The sequence below is a fragment of the Chelonia mydas genome, chromosome 9 (assembly GCF_015237465.2).
Source record: "Chelonia mydas isolate rCheMyd1 chromosome 9, rCheMyd1.pri.v2, whole genome shotgun sequence".
In the NCBI taxonomy this organism is placed as follows: domain Eukaryota; kingdom Metazoa; phylum Chordata; order Testudines; family Cheloniidae; genus Chelonia; species Chelonia mydas.
In genome coordinates, this window is record NC_057855.1 from 43031765 (window position 1) to 43049438 (window position 17674).

The 17674-nt window shown below is 42.2% G+C and overlaps 1 protein-coding gene across 4 annotated transcripts in view; it reads left to right on the forward strand.

The window, feature by feature from the left end:
* The window catches only part of LOC102940836 (glypican-5), a 614981-nt gene that overhangs the window by 225800 nt on the left and 371507 nt on the right, over positions 1–17674 (forward strand). For 2 of the 4 annotated variants that reach the window (XR_006283739.1, XM_037908861.2), the window contains exons 4-6: positions 2832–2965; positions 11528–11587; positions 13661–13786. Coding sequence is in view for 3 of the 4 variants with exons in the window: in XM_037908861.2 (XP_037764789.1) it covers positions 2832–2965; positions 11528–11587; positions 13661–13786 (320 nt within the window). In the remaining variant the exon portion in view is untranslated. The remainder of the gene's footprint in view (positions 1–2831; positions 2966–11527; positions 11588–13660; positions 13787–17674) is intronic. The other 2 variants (XM_027826956.3, XM_043522374.1) reach the window with 2 other exon arrangements.

Genomic DNA, 17674 nt, shown 5'->3' on the forward strand with positions numbered 1-17674 from the left:
CCTGTTAGGTTCACGCCCTCTGGGGCACCTGGCATTGGCCACTGTCAGTAGACAGGATACTGGGCTGGATAGACCTTTGGTCTGACCCAGTATGGCCATTCTTATGTTCTTATGTGCTCTCAAAGGTTTGGAAGAGACTGAAATAAAATATTTCATTCACAAAGCTCTGCCTTGAGCGTATTTAAAGATATTGCCCTCGTGCGGTGAGACCAAAGCATATGCCACTGCTGAGCCGGGTGCATGGCTCCACCTCCCGCTACCGTGTGAAATGTTAGGATTAATCCAATGCATTTAAATCAGATTGCCGTAATATAAATTCACTGCGATACGTTACACTGGAATAGGCAGTAACTCGTATTCCTAGCACTGTTGGTCAGCATCTTGCATGCGGCCTCCCAAGTGTTCATTTTCAATATCTACAGTGTGCCTACTTCTCAATTGAAAGTGTCCCTTCGGCTTACATAGGAGTAACTTTCCTGGAGTGAGTAAACGAAGGTGGATTTATCTGTACTGCACCTGTGCTGAGGAGAGAGAGAGACATAGCTCACTGGTGTGAAGAGATGAAAGAGAGAATATTTGAAGTCATCCATGGAATGCTTCCAGTCAGGAATGCTCAGCAAGTGGCAGAAAGAAAGACATGGCTCAGTAGGGTTTTTATAAGTGCAGTAGAATGCACAGTACAGCAAGAATCCAAATACTCAAATGGCATAAGCAAGGAGACAGAGGCAGTGGCTCCCAATACCAAATTAAATACTATGCTGGATGATGGATTTTTTTGTATTGCTTTTGATGTATTTTTAAAGTTTTTAATGTAGAAATAAATATTGAAAGATGATAATTTTCACCTTATAAAATGAGGACTGTTGCCCTATTATTAATAGTTATCTGTACTACAGTATTGAAGGGTATTAGTGTGCTAACATGCAGGGGCAGTACCTGGACCCCAGTACACAAGGAGTTAACACCAACTTCACTTTCCCCTCCCCTTGGAAAATCCTCCTGGGAAGGGCTGCTGAAAAAAGAGCAGAGGTGAATGTTTATGGGTCGGCCTGGGAGCTGAGTGATTCCATTTTGCTTAGGAAACATGCACTGATTTTTATCAACAGAGATTTTCTTCTGCTGATTCCTACTTGTTTAGTCCTCCTGTGACACCCCCAGCATACACTGGTGTTGTGTTCACAGCATATACACAGATAAGTTAGTTAAAAACAGAAATATTCTTGCTGGAAGGCTACAATGTAATACTGCTTTTTTTCTTAGAAATCAGAACAATATTGCACAAGAACCCCAAACAGAGGACGAAAACAGGCCGCTCCCTAAGGCAGAGAGACACAACTCACCCCATCTTGCTTTAATTGGCTCTCTTCAAACTGACTCTGCTTGCATGCACCACACTTTGCAAGCAGGACTGGTATCTGCCCCTGCTTCCCCTTCCACACTCTTAAAGTGATAGCTTCCAATTCCAACACAGTCCTCCTTCCTGGAAGAAGCTAGTTTACAATAAGCAGTTTAATTTGCGTGAAATTCAGATGTTGGCTATTTTAATTAGGAGGGAGTAATTTAGGGACCAAAAAATATATGCAGACTAAAACTTTGAAACTCGAGTGCCCAATAGAGCCTAGGCACTGAACTGAGAACCTGTGGCAGCTGTGAGGGCTCACTAAAAGTAAGGCTGCCTTTACTTAAGTCTCTAAATGTGGATTTAGGTGTCTAACTTTAGGTACCCAGATTTGGAAATTTGTCCGTAAATCCCAGACAAACCTTAGTTAAGACTGAGTTACTATTAGAAATAGCGCCCTTAAAAATTATGTTAACAGAACGCTGTGCAGCAGTTAAAAGAAACAAAATGTTTAAAAGTCAGGAAATTCAGTGAAGGTTCATTACCACCCTTAACTCTGACCCCTGTATCTCACCCTATGCCAGTTGCATTTTCTTTATGGGCCGCAGGCATTGCTAGACCCACCTACATCCCATGTCTTGACTGGTAAACAACATCTGTGTATGGACTAGATGCTCAATCCTCCCCCAGTTCAACCAGCAGTTCTGAACAGAGACACCAACATCCTACTTCTTATGATCTCATACAGGCCAGAGGCACAACCCACCCTCCACACATCCTTCTGCTACAGACTAGAGCCTACATAATTTTGCACCTTAAATTTTAAAGCCCAATAAGGTCTGAAGACCCCAATTTTACCCCATCCGCCCTCCTGATTCAGGCTAGAAAAGCTTCTGTAACTAGCCTGTTCACCCTCCAAATAAGGGTCTGAGCATCCAGATACAGGCCAGAGATCCACCTTACTCCATACACCTTATAACTTCTGGCCAGATTGCCAGGTAAAGACAAGTGGGTGTGGAAACACTTTCTTCAGCCCCTGTCCTATAGAAAGGCCCCACACCAATGTGTAGTTCCTGCTAGGCAGCTTTCTTATGCCCGCTGTCCACACACATTGCACTTCAGGTTGGTCACCAAGTCAAGTGAAATTGTGATGTACGAAAAGGGGATTGAGGCTCACTCTTGGAGTCCATCTCCAGGTGTGGCACAGTTGGGACACTGCATGATGTCCTAGTAGCTGGTAAATTGTCGGTAGCAATCATCTATGTCATGCTTGTTGACATTAACACTCTAGTGCAGGGGTTTGATCCCAAGAAAACAAGGATCCATCTGCCCCGGACAGCCTGCCCCAGACAGCCTCTTGTGATGTGGTGCAGAGATTCCCCCATACGCAACGTGAGCCAAAAGGGACAAACTTGCTTCTGTGCTATTTAGTCTGCTTTTTACTTCAAACAACACAATTACATTTGTTTTTTCCCCTCCTTCTTTGTTACAGGTTGACAAAGTGTGTGGACAGCCCCAAGAAAGAGAAGCAAAACCTTCACCAGATAATATAGTGCAAGCAAAGGACATGGCTGAAACCCAGGCTCTCACGATGGCTCACTCTGCTAATCTAAACAATAAAAGGAGGTAACCCTACGTGAAACGTATCTCTAAGTGCATTGAAATAAACCTTATTCCTCATAGTTTGCATTAACTATTTCTCATGCAGGAGTGTTTAAACCCAATTCTGTCCTCTGATATCCACCCACAACAGTCTTAGGCTTTCCTCGGAGGTGGTGCTAGTCCATTGGGGGCCCTAAACTGGAATCTTGTTGGGATTCCCCACACACAACACATAATAAAAAGCAAATAAGTGTGCCCCTTGAGCTGCTTGGGGGCCTAAGGAATTGCTTAGTCTGTTTAGGCCTAGCGCTGGCTCTAGCTTTCCTGGTAGTTGCGTAGATGTATTTGAGGGAATAACTGGTCCCTGTAGTGCTTTCCAGTTGAAGCCTGACAGTATTTCTTGCAGGCCAGTCCTGATGTCGTTAATCAGTATTGACTCAGTCTTTAATTTGGCAAACTCTTATCGTAAACAATGGGAGCTTTGCCAGAGTAAAAACTGGGTTACTTCAGGACATTGCCCTGTAGGAGTCCATTTGCTCCTGGCCTTTAAGGACAATTGATATTGGGATGGATCATCCATGGGATGGGCTGCATGTGGGGGGAAGAGGGGGATTTCCATGCAGCGTTACTCCCCTTTTCTGTAGTGGAGGAAAGAATTTGGCATACACATTCCTCTCCCAGTTGATTAGGCTGTGGGCTTCTGGTGAATTTTCAGGGATTGAGCAAGGCCAGGTCCATCTGCGTGTAGGCCCTGTGCCTCCATGTTGGCTCCAGCCTTCCAGCCACCTGTCAGTGCAGCTACAAAGTAGCTGTGCTACCAAGGTGTCCCTCTGCCATGGTTCTCGTGTGCCTAAATTATGTGGTGGGGAAGAGGGAATTTTGTGATGTGCATCCTCTCTGGCCCCTCCCCGGCCTACACACTACTGCCCCCAAGTTGCCTGGTCTTCACCCCCTTGCCCACGTGAACCTTAGATTAGGGTTTGGGTGGGGACGGAGGATGTGCCACAGAAGGGGGCGTGTCTCTCTGTGGAGTGTCTCTTCCATGTGTGGCTTAGGGAAGCTGATCCTACCCAGGGTACGTTTAAGTGAATTTCAGTGCCAGTTTACAAGAGAATTCCAATTACTTATTACTGGCTAAATTAAATCCTGCTATGTCAGTATAAATCGGGAATAATTTCTCTGAAGTTAGTGGAGATGGGTCTGGATTTACATTGGTGTAACTGAGAGCAGAGTTTGGCTTTATTCCACTTGAGTGCCTGCCTAGATGAGTTCAGGCTGTAAGATTTGTACCCATATCTATTTTGATTTTTTCCAAACCTATGTGCATTATGAAACCCAAATACACTGTCTTAAAAAAGAAAAAAAAGTTGTGACTACAGCATACTTATCTATCACATTCTTTTTCAGTTTGAAACCAAAGCACAACAACTTGTGCTGGTGTTTGGGGCTAACTGATTTTCATTGTGCAAGCTGCATGAGATGTAAAAAAGCAAGCAGCATGGCTGGTAAAAAGTAAATTAGATTTTAAAAATTCCGTGGTAATAATCTGAAGTATAAACTGAAATACAGTTAACAGAATTTGTTTTTTAAATGTACTGGTCCGGTTCTGTCCCTGACGAGATCTATCTCACTATCTTCACTCAGAATTGCATTTTTAGCAGAATTGGCCTATGAGCCAGATCCTGAGCTGGTGTAAATGAGCAATGGGTCACGCCAATTTATACAGCTGAGGATCTGGCCCTGAGACTTTTAATTAATCAGAGAACAGCCTTTTGATATTTATTACTATAGATACCAAAGAAAATACAATAAAACTAATATGCTACTAATTATAAAATGTTGCCAAAAGCTGGTGTATGCATCATAACATCAGCTGAGCTGAGCACATCCTTACATTTCACTGATTAGTGTGATGTGTTATGGAAATGTAGTGAGAAAGGTGTGATGAAGAACCAGCATACTAGGAGTTAACGTATGAGCTGGTGTTGGTAAATATGTGGGGGATGGACTTCATCTTTCCAAGACCTGTGGGAAAACAGGTTGCGTAAAGTTTGTGCTTTGCTTTTGGAAATAACTGGAGAGCTATAAATATTGAGAAATATACAATGATGGACTTACTATTCTTCATATGTCATTTAATCGCATATGTTATCAATAAAAAGCAATTTTAGCTCATATAAAATTTTATAACTGATGTATGAAATCCTGAGTGCAGTGAGTTATGTTAAAATATATTTAGACAGGCAGATATCTTAAGTGTTGTGGAGAATCTAGTTTATGAGATTCATTAATCATAATGCTATGTGGTGCCATGACTTCTGGAAATTTAAAATACAAGGAGCAAGATTTTCGGTTGTGTATCTAGGTACTAACATGGCCCCACAGCAGGCCACAGTAACTAGTGGATTTTATCAAGACCCTGGGAGGTGGGGAAGTATTAGCCCTACTTTACAGAAAGGAAACTGAAGAACTGGCTAGATATAGTGATTTGCTGAGCCAGGAATAGGACCCAGGTCTCCCAAGTCCCAGTCTATTGCTCAGCAAAAGAGACTATCCTTCCTACTCATCCTGAATTCAATGGAGATACACCAGTGTACATCAGCTGTAGATCAGGCCTTTGCAGAATGATTCCAAGTTCAAAGAGAAGAATTAGTGTGGTTTACCATGTTTCTTTTCCCAACTCACTGAGGGAATCACAGTGATCTGTGCTACAGCTCCTAATCAGACAGCCTGTATTTAAAAAAAAATAGAGAGAGAGAGCATCGAGCAGTTGTTTGCCTAGCCCACTATTCTGTAGTAAGCTCCACATGGGCACAGGGCTCCATCTACGCAGAGCCATATAAAGAATCATGGCCGGAATCATGAACATCTTGATTTTCAAAAGATGCTGTGCAGCTGCACCACACACTCACTTCAGTGGGAGCTGAGGGTGCTCAGCACCTTTGAAAATCAGGCCATACAATGATGAATGACTAGCGGATTGAATGAATCTTTTTCCCCCTCTGCGTTCCTCTGAGACAATTACTTATCAGCCTAGCTGCTCTGCTTTTCCATTCTCGTTCTGGTAGGATCTGGTTGGGAGCAGGACCTTCTCAGTTCAGCGTTCCTTTTCATGGAACTCCCAGGCCTCGGGTGCTGTCCTCTCCTTGCTGCTTTATGATCCCCGAACGGGCCCTCTTGTCCGGTGAAATCCCTTGCTACGTTGTTCAGTGAATCTGTGACCATTTAAATTTAAGTTCCCTTTCCCCAGCTCTGGATATTTTCTCCCTCTTTCCCCATAAACTCCTCTTTTGTTTTTGTGTGCCCCATCTTCTTTCGTTTGTTTAGGGGAGTGACTCTCTCTGCTTTGTTCTGTCTCTAGCTCCTCCTTTCTCATGCTCTACAGAGCTAGAAGCAGAACAGTGAGTTACCCAGCTCATCAGCCATGACAGGTTGCTTATTGGTTGTCCCCGTAACTTGCTCATGTTGAGAGAAGAGGGTCAGTGGGGATTCTGTGCTGCCGTGGCTCTCTTAATTCAAACGCATGCTGTTCCATGATTCTTCCCTCTCTCCACTGCAGCCCAGGGCCTGTTCCCGCTCTCTCCCTCCCACAGGGACCAATTCTGTGTAGCCGGTAACCTGCACACATCCTCTGTACTGATTCTTTTGCTTTCAATCCCACCACGACCTAAGCCTCGGCATGCAGACACACACACACAGCCACTTCCTCTTCCTTGGGATTTCCCTATGACCAGTAAAGCAATCTACATTACATCAGTATGATACCTCTGGCTAAATAATAGGGGCCACACCACTTACACTATGTCAAGGTGAAAATAGCAAGTTTTATTGATATGGGTTTGACTTAGTGTTCCAAAGAGAGGTTTTCCAATAGAGTATCTACTGAAACTGCCTCAGATGCATGGAAAGTCCTGAAGACAAATATGTACAATGTGGCAATCAAGAGCTTTGGAAAGAATACTAAAAAAAGTCTGGTGGTTTGTAGACCACTTGGAGATACTGCTGTCACTCGATGAGAGGAAAAGATCACCTACAAAAGTCTACTCCTACAACTGATTCACTCAACAACCTAAAAGAAGCTCGTAAGGTTGTTCAAACAGTTTCTAGGAGGTGTGCTCAAGAATTTTGGCTGGATCTCTATGACAGCATCCAACAGGCGGCTGATGCAGGTGACAGTAGATAGTTATATGAGGGCATTAGAAGTCCATTTGTCCGATAAAGAACAAGACAGCTCCGCTGAAAGATCTGGATGGCAATAGCTTAGCTGATAAAGGGAAGCAACTGGAGAGGTGGATTGAGCACCATGGAATGATATACTCAAGGGAGTCTGTAGTAGACCAACGTGTGTTAGTGGAAGTGCCTGGGTTTGACGTTATGACTTTGCTGGATGCCAAATCTACTCTAGAGGAACTTGAACAAAACATCAAAAAGATTCCCACCCACAAAGCTTCAGGATCTGACTTGTTTACCTGCTGAAATCTATAAATGTGCAAACAAAGACTTGCTGCAAAGATTGCACAAGGTACTGCTACTCTATTGGAAGGAAGAAACTGTTCTGCAAGATTTTAAGGATGCTCGCTTCATCCAACTCTATAAAATTAAAGGAGCCAGAAGTTATTGTAATAACCACAGAGGTATATCTCTTCTTAACATTGTGGGGAAAATCTTAAGTTGTATTCTTTTACCTACACTTCAAACTTTAGCTGAGAGAATCTCTCCTGAGAGCCAGTGTGGCTTCAGTTTGGGAAGGTCCACCATAGACATGGTCTTCTCTGTAAGACAACTGCAAGAAAAGTGCAGAGAGAAGCGTATTCCACTGTACAGGGCTTTTATAGATTTAACAAAAGCCTTTGACATGGTTAGTTGGTTAGGGCTTCAGAGTGTTCTGACGAAGCTTATATAATGAAATCCTTACACAGTGGCATGAAGGCAACTGTAATGTATGAAAACCAAAAGTCTGACTCATTTAACATCAATAATGGAGTGAAGCAGGGTAGAATATGAGCTTCTACATTGTTTAATATTTACTTTTCTTTCCTGCTTCCACATGCATTCTGTGACGCTCAAGAGGGTGTCTATCTTAGCACTAGACATGATGGAGGTTTGTGGCTCACAATGTTTGTGCCCTACAACATCTTATTACCAAGTTCTCTGATTCATGCAAAATCTTTGGGCTAGCACTAAGCTTGTAGAAGGCTATCATGCACCAAAGCTCTTCAGAACCAGTTCCAGATATCACCTTGGATGTTATTCATCTGAATGTTATTTACCAGTTTTGCTACTTTGACACTACTGTTACCAGCAATGTAGATCTTGATGCTGAGCTCACTAGTAGAATCAGCAAAGCATCCAAGAACTTTGATCTTTGCAAGACAAGAGCCTAGAATAATAACAAATTGTCAACTAAAGTGAAAATCTGTATTTATGACTGATGACAAATATGCCGTAAGACTAAACAGCTTTGATATAGATGCTTGCATAAAATTCTTTGAATAAGATGGCAAGACAGGGTGACAAACGTGAAAGTGTTAAATCATGGTGGTATGTCATTCATGGGAACATTGATTTGTAAGAAAAGACTCAGGAAGCTTGGATGTGTCAAGTTAATGCTGGATTACTGGATCCCAAAGAGTGTGCTGTACTCTGAAGCTCACAAAGTGACTAGAAAGAGAGACAGAGTGCTGCACAGATTTTGAGATGCATGCAAAGATCACTTCGTATCTGCGGATGATTCGAAAAGGAATGCAGAATGCTGCTCTGTTTGCTAGAGTCAGCTTGTAGATGGAGCAAGGCATTCTGAGGTGGACTGGATCAAGCTTTTGTGATGACCAGGGACAGAGGAGGAAAGAATCTGCTGCTCAGATTCAGATCAGTGCTAGTGCATGGATGTGCCCTACCTGTGGATGGGAGTGTCACTCACACATCGGACTCAGCAGTCATCAAAGAACTCATCAGCACATACACCATGCTCTGTAAAGAGCAACAGTACCATTGATCTACTGAGGGATTCCAGAATACTATAAGATAGAGTAGATGTTACTCAGTAAACTAATTAAAAATGCTGATACTCCATCCCTGACCTGGCAACCTACTCAAGTACATACTTAAATTCATCCCAGGACTTCAGTAGGTGCCTAGCTATAAGCACATGCTTTAATCCGTTTGAGTGCAATGGGATTTAAAGATGTGTTTCAAGTTAAGCACATGTCTAAGTCCTATGCTGAATAGGGATGGGATTCTGAATTGAATCTTTTAATCACATGCTTAGCTCTGGGACATCTCATGCACTTAAAATTAAGCTCATGTGTTAAGTGCTCTCCTGATATAACATGTTTGTATTTTGCTGAACTTTTTCTCTCACTAAAATAGATTCCCTAATTCATCTCCGTGTAAATTCAGTTCCTGCACCCTTTTTTCTTAATTCTGCTAAATCTGTTTCCTTTGAGACAATGCACGATGACTGAAATTTGTACAAATACTGCATGGTCTTAGTAAATTTCTAACTCTGAATGTATTTATAACACTACAGCATGAAGAAGATTTATAGATTTAATTACCTTTTTTTTAATTGCACAACACTCTTCAGAGATTAACTGAAACTGGCAACATTGCTGTTGTAGTCATTTTTTAACCTGGAGGTTACTGTAATGTATAGCAGGGAAGTCAGGAAAAGTGAAGCTACATGATGATGTAGGAATACACAGAGCCTATATCTCAATCAGTAAATTGGGATTTTATTGTTTATTTCAGCACAAAACACTCTTTGGGCTTGGATCAGAACACTTGGCAAAGCGAAAATACCCTCCTTTAATATCTGTTATGTATTTAATATATTTTTCACGCCACTAAACACAGACTGGATACAGATCTACCTACAAATATAGAAATATATTCTGCTTAGCAAAGAAATAAAACATGGCATTTGGTCTCTAATTAGAGAAGGCAGCATTTGAAATCTTACTATGTCAGGGTTTCATTGTTATTTTGTGACCCGGGAGTCTTTTATTTTTATTAAAATAACTAATTTTGAGTTTCTTAAGAAATGTATGAAATCAATTCCACCTATTTGATTTGAATTAAATGTATCTGTTGGCTCTAAGTGTAGGTGTGTTTAATGCTCGAATTTTATCAAAGAGGAAGTACAAAACACATTGTTAATGCCAACTGCAAATCAAATGGCTATGGAGAAGATTAAAACATTTCAGAACAAGTGTTGGTAGTCTGACCCATGCACATAGTGCCCATTGGCCATTGTTTTTCCCCAGCATAAGGGCTGCTTTGTGTTTAGCTGGCCCGCTAGGAGCATTACCCCAGTGCAAAGGGGACCCTCTAGTGGCACAGCATGGAACTGGTGTAGCAGTACTCCCATGCCACCGTCCCTCCATGTGGTCAGTATGGGAACATGGTGGGTTAATGAGAAAGTGGTCAGGGCATCTCTGCACACTGGCCATCCATGGATGTTATAATGGCTTCTCAGGGCCATTAGCAGTCTCAGTAATTTAGAGCAGCCTTTCTTTGCCACCCTTATCCCCCAACTCTCTGACTTCCGCTTTGTGCTGCTCAGTGCTGTTGAAAATATAGTCCATTTTCTTCAGTAAAGCTTCACTGGGTATCTAAGGTGCACAAGGGTCTGTGTTGCCTTTTATGTGCATGTATAGCTCCCAACAAAGCCATTGTATTATGCAGAAGTATTGAGGGGTGATTAGACATCCAGAGCCTGATCTCACACTGACTACTCCTGATTTATTCTGGTGTAAATGAGAGCGTCATCAGGCTCCCCACCATATGTGAAATAGTTAATCCAAATATTTCTATACAGCTCAGGATGGCAGAACCACAAAACACATATGTATGCTTGAATCTGGACTGCTAAAAGAGCCATTATCTTGTGGAAATGTGGGCTTTCCTAGAGAGATCCATTTTAGCTGTTTCCTCTGGCATGATCCTGTGAGCTGGCTTTTCTACTTTGGAGGGTGGTTCTTATGCACATGAAGCCCTGTCTCATTCAATGCTATCAGTTGTTGAGTCCCAGAACTGAACAGCACAAAAATCTGTACGTGCATAACCATGAAAAGATTAAACAAATTGCTCATTACCCTGAAAAACGAAGAGTTTCCACTTGTACTTCCTTTTGTGTGGTGCGCATTCAAAGCCATTTTTTCCTATCGTTTTCTCATATACATAAGAGCTGACCTGTATTTACAACTCATTCATTCCATATATGGATATGGTAGATTTCAAGTGCATAGAATTTATTTTTAGCATGTTGTTGTATTTGCTGCATTTGTAATTGTAATTTTTGTTTGAAGCTATCTTAGGAAAAAGCTCTTCAACCACCAGCCTTGATGTTTTTCAGTAATGCATTGACATATTTTTAATTGTATCTATACTTTGGAAAATCTCATGATAGTTTTCCTCATTTGTTTTCTGAGATAATCCTATGCATGTGCTTGATGACCCTTTCTTTCAAATAATTTTTACTTTTTTCTTTGTTTCTCATTTCTTTTCCTCATTTGCCTGAATTCCTGCTTCTCCCCCACCCCCAACCTCTTCTGACTGATGCTTATTCTCCCCGGCCTATTCCAGTTCTCTGCCTCTGAAAGCTTCAAAGAATGACAAATCCAGAAGTTTGAAAAAAATCTCTCGGTAAGAATGAAAACAAGGTGACATATTTTGTTGTCTCTTTGTGTAGCTCATCCAAATTATAAGGCTCTTGGTTCCATTACCAACTCTGATCTAGGAAAGACAGATGTTTGAATACAGCTACTTTAGAAATCAATAATGGTTTATTACCATGTGAACCGTTGGAAAATACAATTTTCCTTTTAAAATTTAAATAGTTTGCCTTTGTAAGAAATGAAAACAGTAGAAATCAACACAATTTTATATTTGCTAAGATATTATTTTGAGACTTTGTGTTTATGTATGTACAACATAACTGAAATCTTTCAAGAATACCAAAGGACTTTACAGCTTTGGGAAAACAGGGTAAGATGAACAGTACACTCTTAGAAGAGTGCACTTTGAGAGAGCAGTGTGTTTGGTAGACTGACCAACCTTCAAGCTAGGCATCTCTGCAACCTTCATACAATGGATAGCCCTTAAGGCGATCCTATGGGGGCAGGTAGTGATGTATCTAAATCATAGGTTTACTACTTAATTAATTACTGCACCAAGCAGAGAGAAAATGTGTGAGGGGGAGGAAAGGGAGAGGCAGAGGTGCTCATTCCATGCTTGTGAACCCAGAGTGACTGCACAGTTCTGCTAAAATGACATGAATAGGCTCAGATCATACCTTCCTTAGAACCAAATGATTGCCCTCATGTTAAAACTACAACAGCTGTGTCCCTTCTAGGCTTTAACCATGTGTTAGTTACCCCATAGTAGCTAAAACTTGGTTGTAAAACCTCTTATTATCTCGTGAAAACTAGGCCTAAGAAGGGCTAGAGGAAAAGGAATCCATCCCCCAAACCCATGGTTTGGCAGGAGTGGGTGTCTAGCGACTCTGCTGTGTTTGCTACATCCTGGGGAGTAGAGTATTGCTAAAGGCCCTCTTTGTCCCCAACATAGTAACAAATACCTTGACAACTCCCATGCAGTGCGACCCACCATATCACCAAACCCCTTGTCCATGGAATGTCCCCCTATACAGCCTACCCCCTGGAAGCAATTGAACCAGAATGGTTTTGTTGTCTTTCCATACTGCAGTGTTGATGGCATGGGAGAGCAGGAATAGCAACAACTGACCTTTAGAGCGCTAGTTTCAGTCTTTGTGCATGGCTCTGCATCATGTCCAGAATAGTATTTTCATAGCACCAAGACTTAGACATGAAGGGTACCAGTTAGGAGTACCTAAGGTTACAGAAATACTTCCCATAATCTCACTCCTTGGAATTCTAAATACAGAGAAATACTCTGGTATCTGAGGTAAAGCTGTGGTCATGTTGGTAAATATTTATTTTATATGGTTACCTCAGTAAGACAGGTATAATCATGTATTAGGACATCAGCTGGTTGCCCCTGGAAAGGAATTTTTCCCTCCATTCAACATCAGACAACAGGCTATTTGCACTATCCAGACTTTTTGTTTTTCCTCCAAAACATGAAGCACAGGCCACTACTACTGGCAGGGCACCAGACTTGATGAGAGGGAGCATCCTATTTAAGACAAAGCTGACATGGAAGGCAATGGTGGGGTGGTGCTAACCCCCTCTCAGCAAGGTTGGCTTTTCTACACTTGAATTGTATGCTCAAGTCACCTAATGGAGGATTGCATGGTTGGTTATAGGTAGCCTTTTCCATCCAGTAATAGCACTGACAGCATCTTAATTAATCACCCCCATGGCTGGGGGGAAGGGTAAAAATATTGACTTTTAGTTATAGACAGAACACATCCATTTAACAGAAAACAAATAATGTTTTCTCTGTTGATACAAAAGCTTTAAATGAAGAATTTTTCAATCCATGTGGGATGCACTAATGCTGTTTGTTAACACTACCTTTTAAACACAATGTAATCTATTAATGCTGTGGTAAATAGGGATGGAGGATACATCAACAACGGGAATACACTTTAAACAAGAGCAAATTAACTTTGCTAGATTTTTTCTTTTTGAAAGGGATGCAAACTTTTAATTTTACAGAACCATGAACCAAAGATTTAACTTACCCCAGGAATTCACTGCTCTGCTGTTAATTTCTTCTCTTCCTAATTTGTAGAGAGTTCATCAACTACATGAAACGATCCCGAACCTTTTATGCCTCTATAGCAGAAAGGCTGTGTGATGGGGACCTGGTGATGCGGGACAGCTCGACTTGCTGGAATGGAGAGGATGTTGTGGAAAGGTAATTGAGAGAGTCAAATTTTGTACTGAAGATGGACATATTTGCGTAAACAAAACTGGCTTTCCAGATTCTCCTAGTGCTTTAAAAAGCTCTGTATTAGATATGATGCATTGTCTTGAAAAGACATATAACTTTATATACTATAAGCAGTTTAATGACCTTCATGATCCTTAAATATCTGATCATTTTATTAACCCATGAGATCGCGCTAATGGGGTCTTCAAATAGTGTTGTATAATCTCTATGAGGAAAAAAAGCATTTTGAATTATAATGCATTATACAGTGAACTGAAACACTTTCCAAAGAAGACTGAATAACACTGATTTTGGGCCCACTTTTCACACACTGAAGCCCTACAATAACTTGCTGATCCAGTTGCAGATCTTCCTTGCTGGGAGAATAAGGGTTATGCTTTTAACAGTAAGGGCGGGGGGCACGCTAGGTCCAGAAATACCAGATCATGCTGTCTTGATCTTTTTTTAACCTGCATACCAGTAAAGTTTTTCAATGAGGTTAAGTTGGTTGCTTTGAGTTTTGAAAGTAAGAAGAAAGAAGGAAATGGTGCAGCTGTGGTACGTAGGTCATTCTGAGTGTGCAGACTGCTTTGTTTTATAAGCAAAATGGGAGGGCAAAGAGTATGTACCACAATTGTTAATTAGACTCCTAAAGTATGCCTATACTGCAATAAACCCCTCACAACTGGCTCAGGTCAGGTGTCTAGGACTCACAGGGTTCAGGCTGCAGGGGTGTGAAATTGCAGTGTAAATGTTCAGGCTTGAAGTGGAGCCTGAGTTCGGCGACCCTCTGCCTTCATAGGATCCCAGGGTTCCAGAATGTCTACACCGCCATTTTATAGCCCCACAGCCCAAGCCCCACAAGCCTTAGTCCACTGACATGGGCCAGTTGTGGGTGTTTCACTGCAGTGTAGACATACCCCTAGAGTTTAATGAAGTTGGTAGGGTAGGAATGGAACTTTCAGTTGGATGCTCTATTTCTCACCTTGGATCCTTTCATACCCAGGCTGCCCCCTTCTGGTGGCATAAGTATGTGCTTCTTTGACTTCTTAAACACTATGGCCCCATGTGTTTGTGTAAAACAAAACAAAACAAAACGCCTTGTCAGCAGACAACAATATTTCATTTCCTAGGCACAATAATTGCTATAATTGCTGAAGTCCGCACTGGCTTCTAGGTAATGGTGGATCCAAGACTTTTGTTCACACTTCAGAGAGGACATGAACACTTTTAAAGCTAATGAGGGTCCAGATGGAGGCCCCAACCCTGCAACATGTTGTGCCTAGTCAGATTGCTGCACCCCTGCACACCATGTTGAAGCCAGTCATAAAAGTCAACTCATCCATGTGCTTCACATTACAGGATTGGGGTTCACAGGCTCTATTGTGCCCCTGTACTGTGGAGGTAGTGCAGCTCCAGGTCCTGTGCGCCATCTTCCCTCTGCCCCTTCCAGTCCATGCAGGGCTGGGTGTAAACTTGCCCTCACATTTAGTGAAAAAACTTCCAAACCGATGAAAGCAAATCACCGGAGCATTACAGAGACTGGCTGATTGAAAGCATAACACCAGTTTCATTTTGTGTACTCTCTGAGCAACTGTGGAACCTCAGTGAGGTGAGGCCATGCTATGTTTCAGATGAAGCTGAGATACTGGTATCAGCAGCTACCGTCAGGGGACAGGCAGACTAATGTAGATGGATTATTTGTTTCTTTGGAGAATTTGACATTGCATGAAATGGTTTGGTTTTAATCTGAAATATGAGTGGTTCAACCTGCAACATGACAAATGTGACAAACTCAGTTACAGAAATCTAACAAGCACCTCCCACTGAAAAATGACTTGCTATGGTTGTAAAGCGCTTTTCTGTGCTGCGCTCTGATGGCATTACAGTACACACACACATTCAGCATGTCGATGTGCGGCATCTTAAAGACGTGTTTTCTTGCAGCTTGTTCCGATGTTTAGAGCCTTTTGGAATTCTTTGCTGATATTGTTAGTCGGAGTGCTGCTAGAGGAGCACCGCTAGAGCAAGGCCTCTGAAATAATTACGGATGGATAGTCAAGGAGCAGGAATAATGTCTCTGATTGCTGAAGGGAATGCCCTGTACTGCAAGAGTAGCTTGTACTCCACCAGGTTTGCTCTGATGCTAGGCTACTGTTCAGAGATGGAGAGGGGGCAGGGCTGTGGCCTCAGAAACATCCTGGCCTGGTTTGTCCTCTTGGACCCTGAAGTGCCATGATCTGTACAAGATGGTCTCCTGCTTTCCAGTGCTCAGGGAGCACTAGCAACAAAACTATGTTTCTCTCTTTTTTAGTAGCCCAATCGTGCCCTCAACTCTTGCTGGAGGGGCATGTGGTGTAGGTAAAGAGATGCAGAGGGCACTCTTGGGCCGGCAAGCAGTGTGGCGTCAACAAGAGAGCAGCCTAAAACCTATTCTGAATTATGCCAGCTACCAACAGCCATGACAGGTCATAATGGGATTCAGCAGGCAGGAAAGCATAGGGAAGCTCTGGTAGTGCCTGTTCACCCCAGACATCCCCTCTATTCCAGCAGCAGCCGGGAGAGGGTGAGTGCTGGGAAGACTGGCTCCTATGCCACTGGATGATCCGTGCGAACCAGAACTGCTGGGCTCTCCCTGCAATGGGAGCTGCTCAGGGTGCAGCAGCAACTTTAGGCTCCTATTTTTGAAAACCTTGGCCTCAATCCCAAGTCAAATACATTAGGTGAGAAAAATACTTTAGGAATTTGTAGTTCTTTAATATTCTTCATTTGTTCCTCAGGTAATATGAACCAGCTGAAGTCTTTGTACTGAAATTCAGAGTTGGAGATTTAGTTGAATACTGCGTGCAATTGTGGTCGCCCCATCTCAAAAAAGATATATTGGAATTGGAAAAGGTTCAGAAAAGGACAATAAAAATGATTAGGGGTATGGAACGGCTTCCATATGAAGAGAGATTAATAAGACTGGGTCTTTTCAGCTTGGAAAAGAAATGACTAAGGGGGGATATGACAGAGGTCTATAAAATCATAACTGGTGTGGAGAAAGTAAATCATCATCATCATGTTCCTATTACGCCTCTGGCATTTAGGGCAGCGACGAAGCTCCTCCACTCCTGTCTGTTTTTGGCAATGGTTCCCCAGCTGTGCCCCAGGTTTTTCAGCTCGGCTTCCACAGCTCTTTGCCATGTTGTTTTCACGCGACCTCATTTTTGCTTGCCTTCAGGTTTCCATCTTATTGCTACTCTGGTGATGGAATCAGTTTCCATCCGAAGCACATGACCAATCCATCTTCAACGCCTCCTGGCAATGATGGTGCTCAGACCCTCTTGGCTGCCCTGTGTCAATAGATCTTGGTGTTCTGGGCCAAAATATGTGGAGGATTTTTCTGAGGCAGGTTCTATGGAATGAAAACAGTTTGGACATGTCATACTTTCTCATTCCCCAGCATTCTTCACTATAAAGTAGTGTTGAAAGTATACAGCGCTGACAAATCTTGAGTTTGTTTTTGGTGTTGTATTTTGATGATTTTCAGACTGTATTTAAGCTCCTGAAGGTGTTCCTGGCTTTATTGATTCTGTTCGGGATGTCCTGGCTTGTTCCACCATCAGCATGCTACCCAACTATGTGAATGTTTCTACATTGGTGAGAACATAATCCTCTATGCATACTGGTGATGGTGAGGCAATATTAAGGGCCATGATGTCTGTCTTATTGTGGTTGATTTTCAGTCCAATTTGCTGGCTGAATGCATTGAGTCGAGTTGTTTTTTCTTGTATATGGTGTTGGATATGTGATAGGAGAGCGACATCATCTGCAAAGTCTAGGTCTTCAAGGGATGAGAAGTGTGTCCATTTAATGCCTCTTGGCATGTCT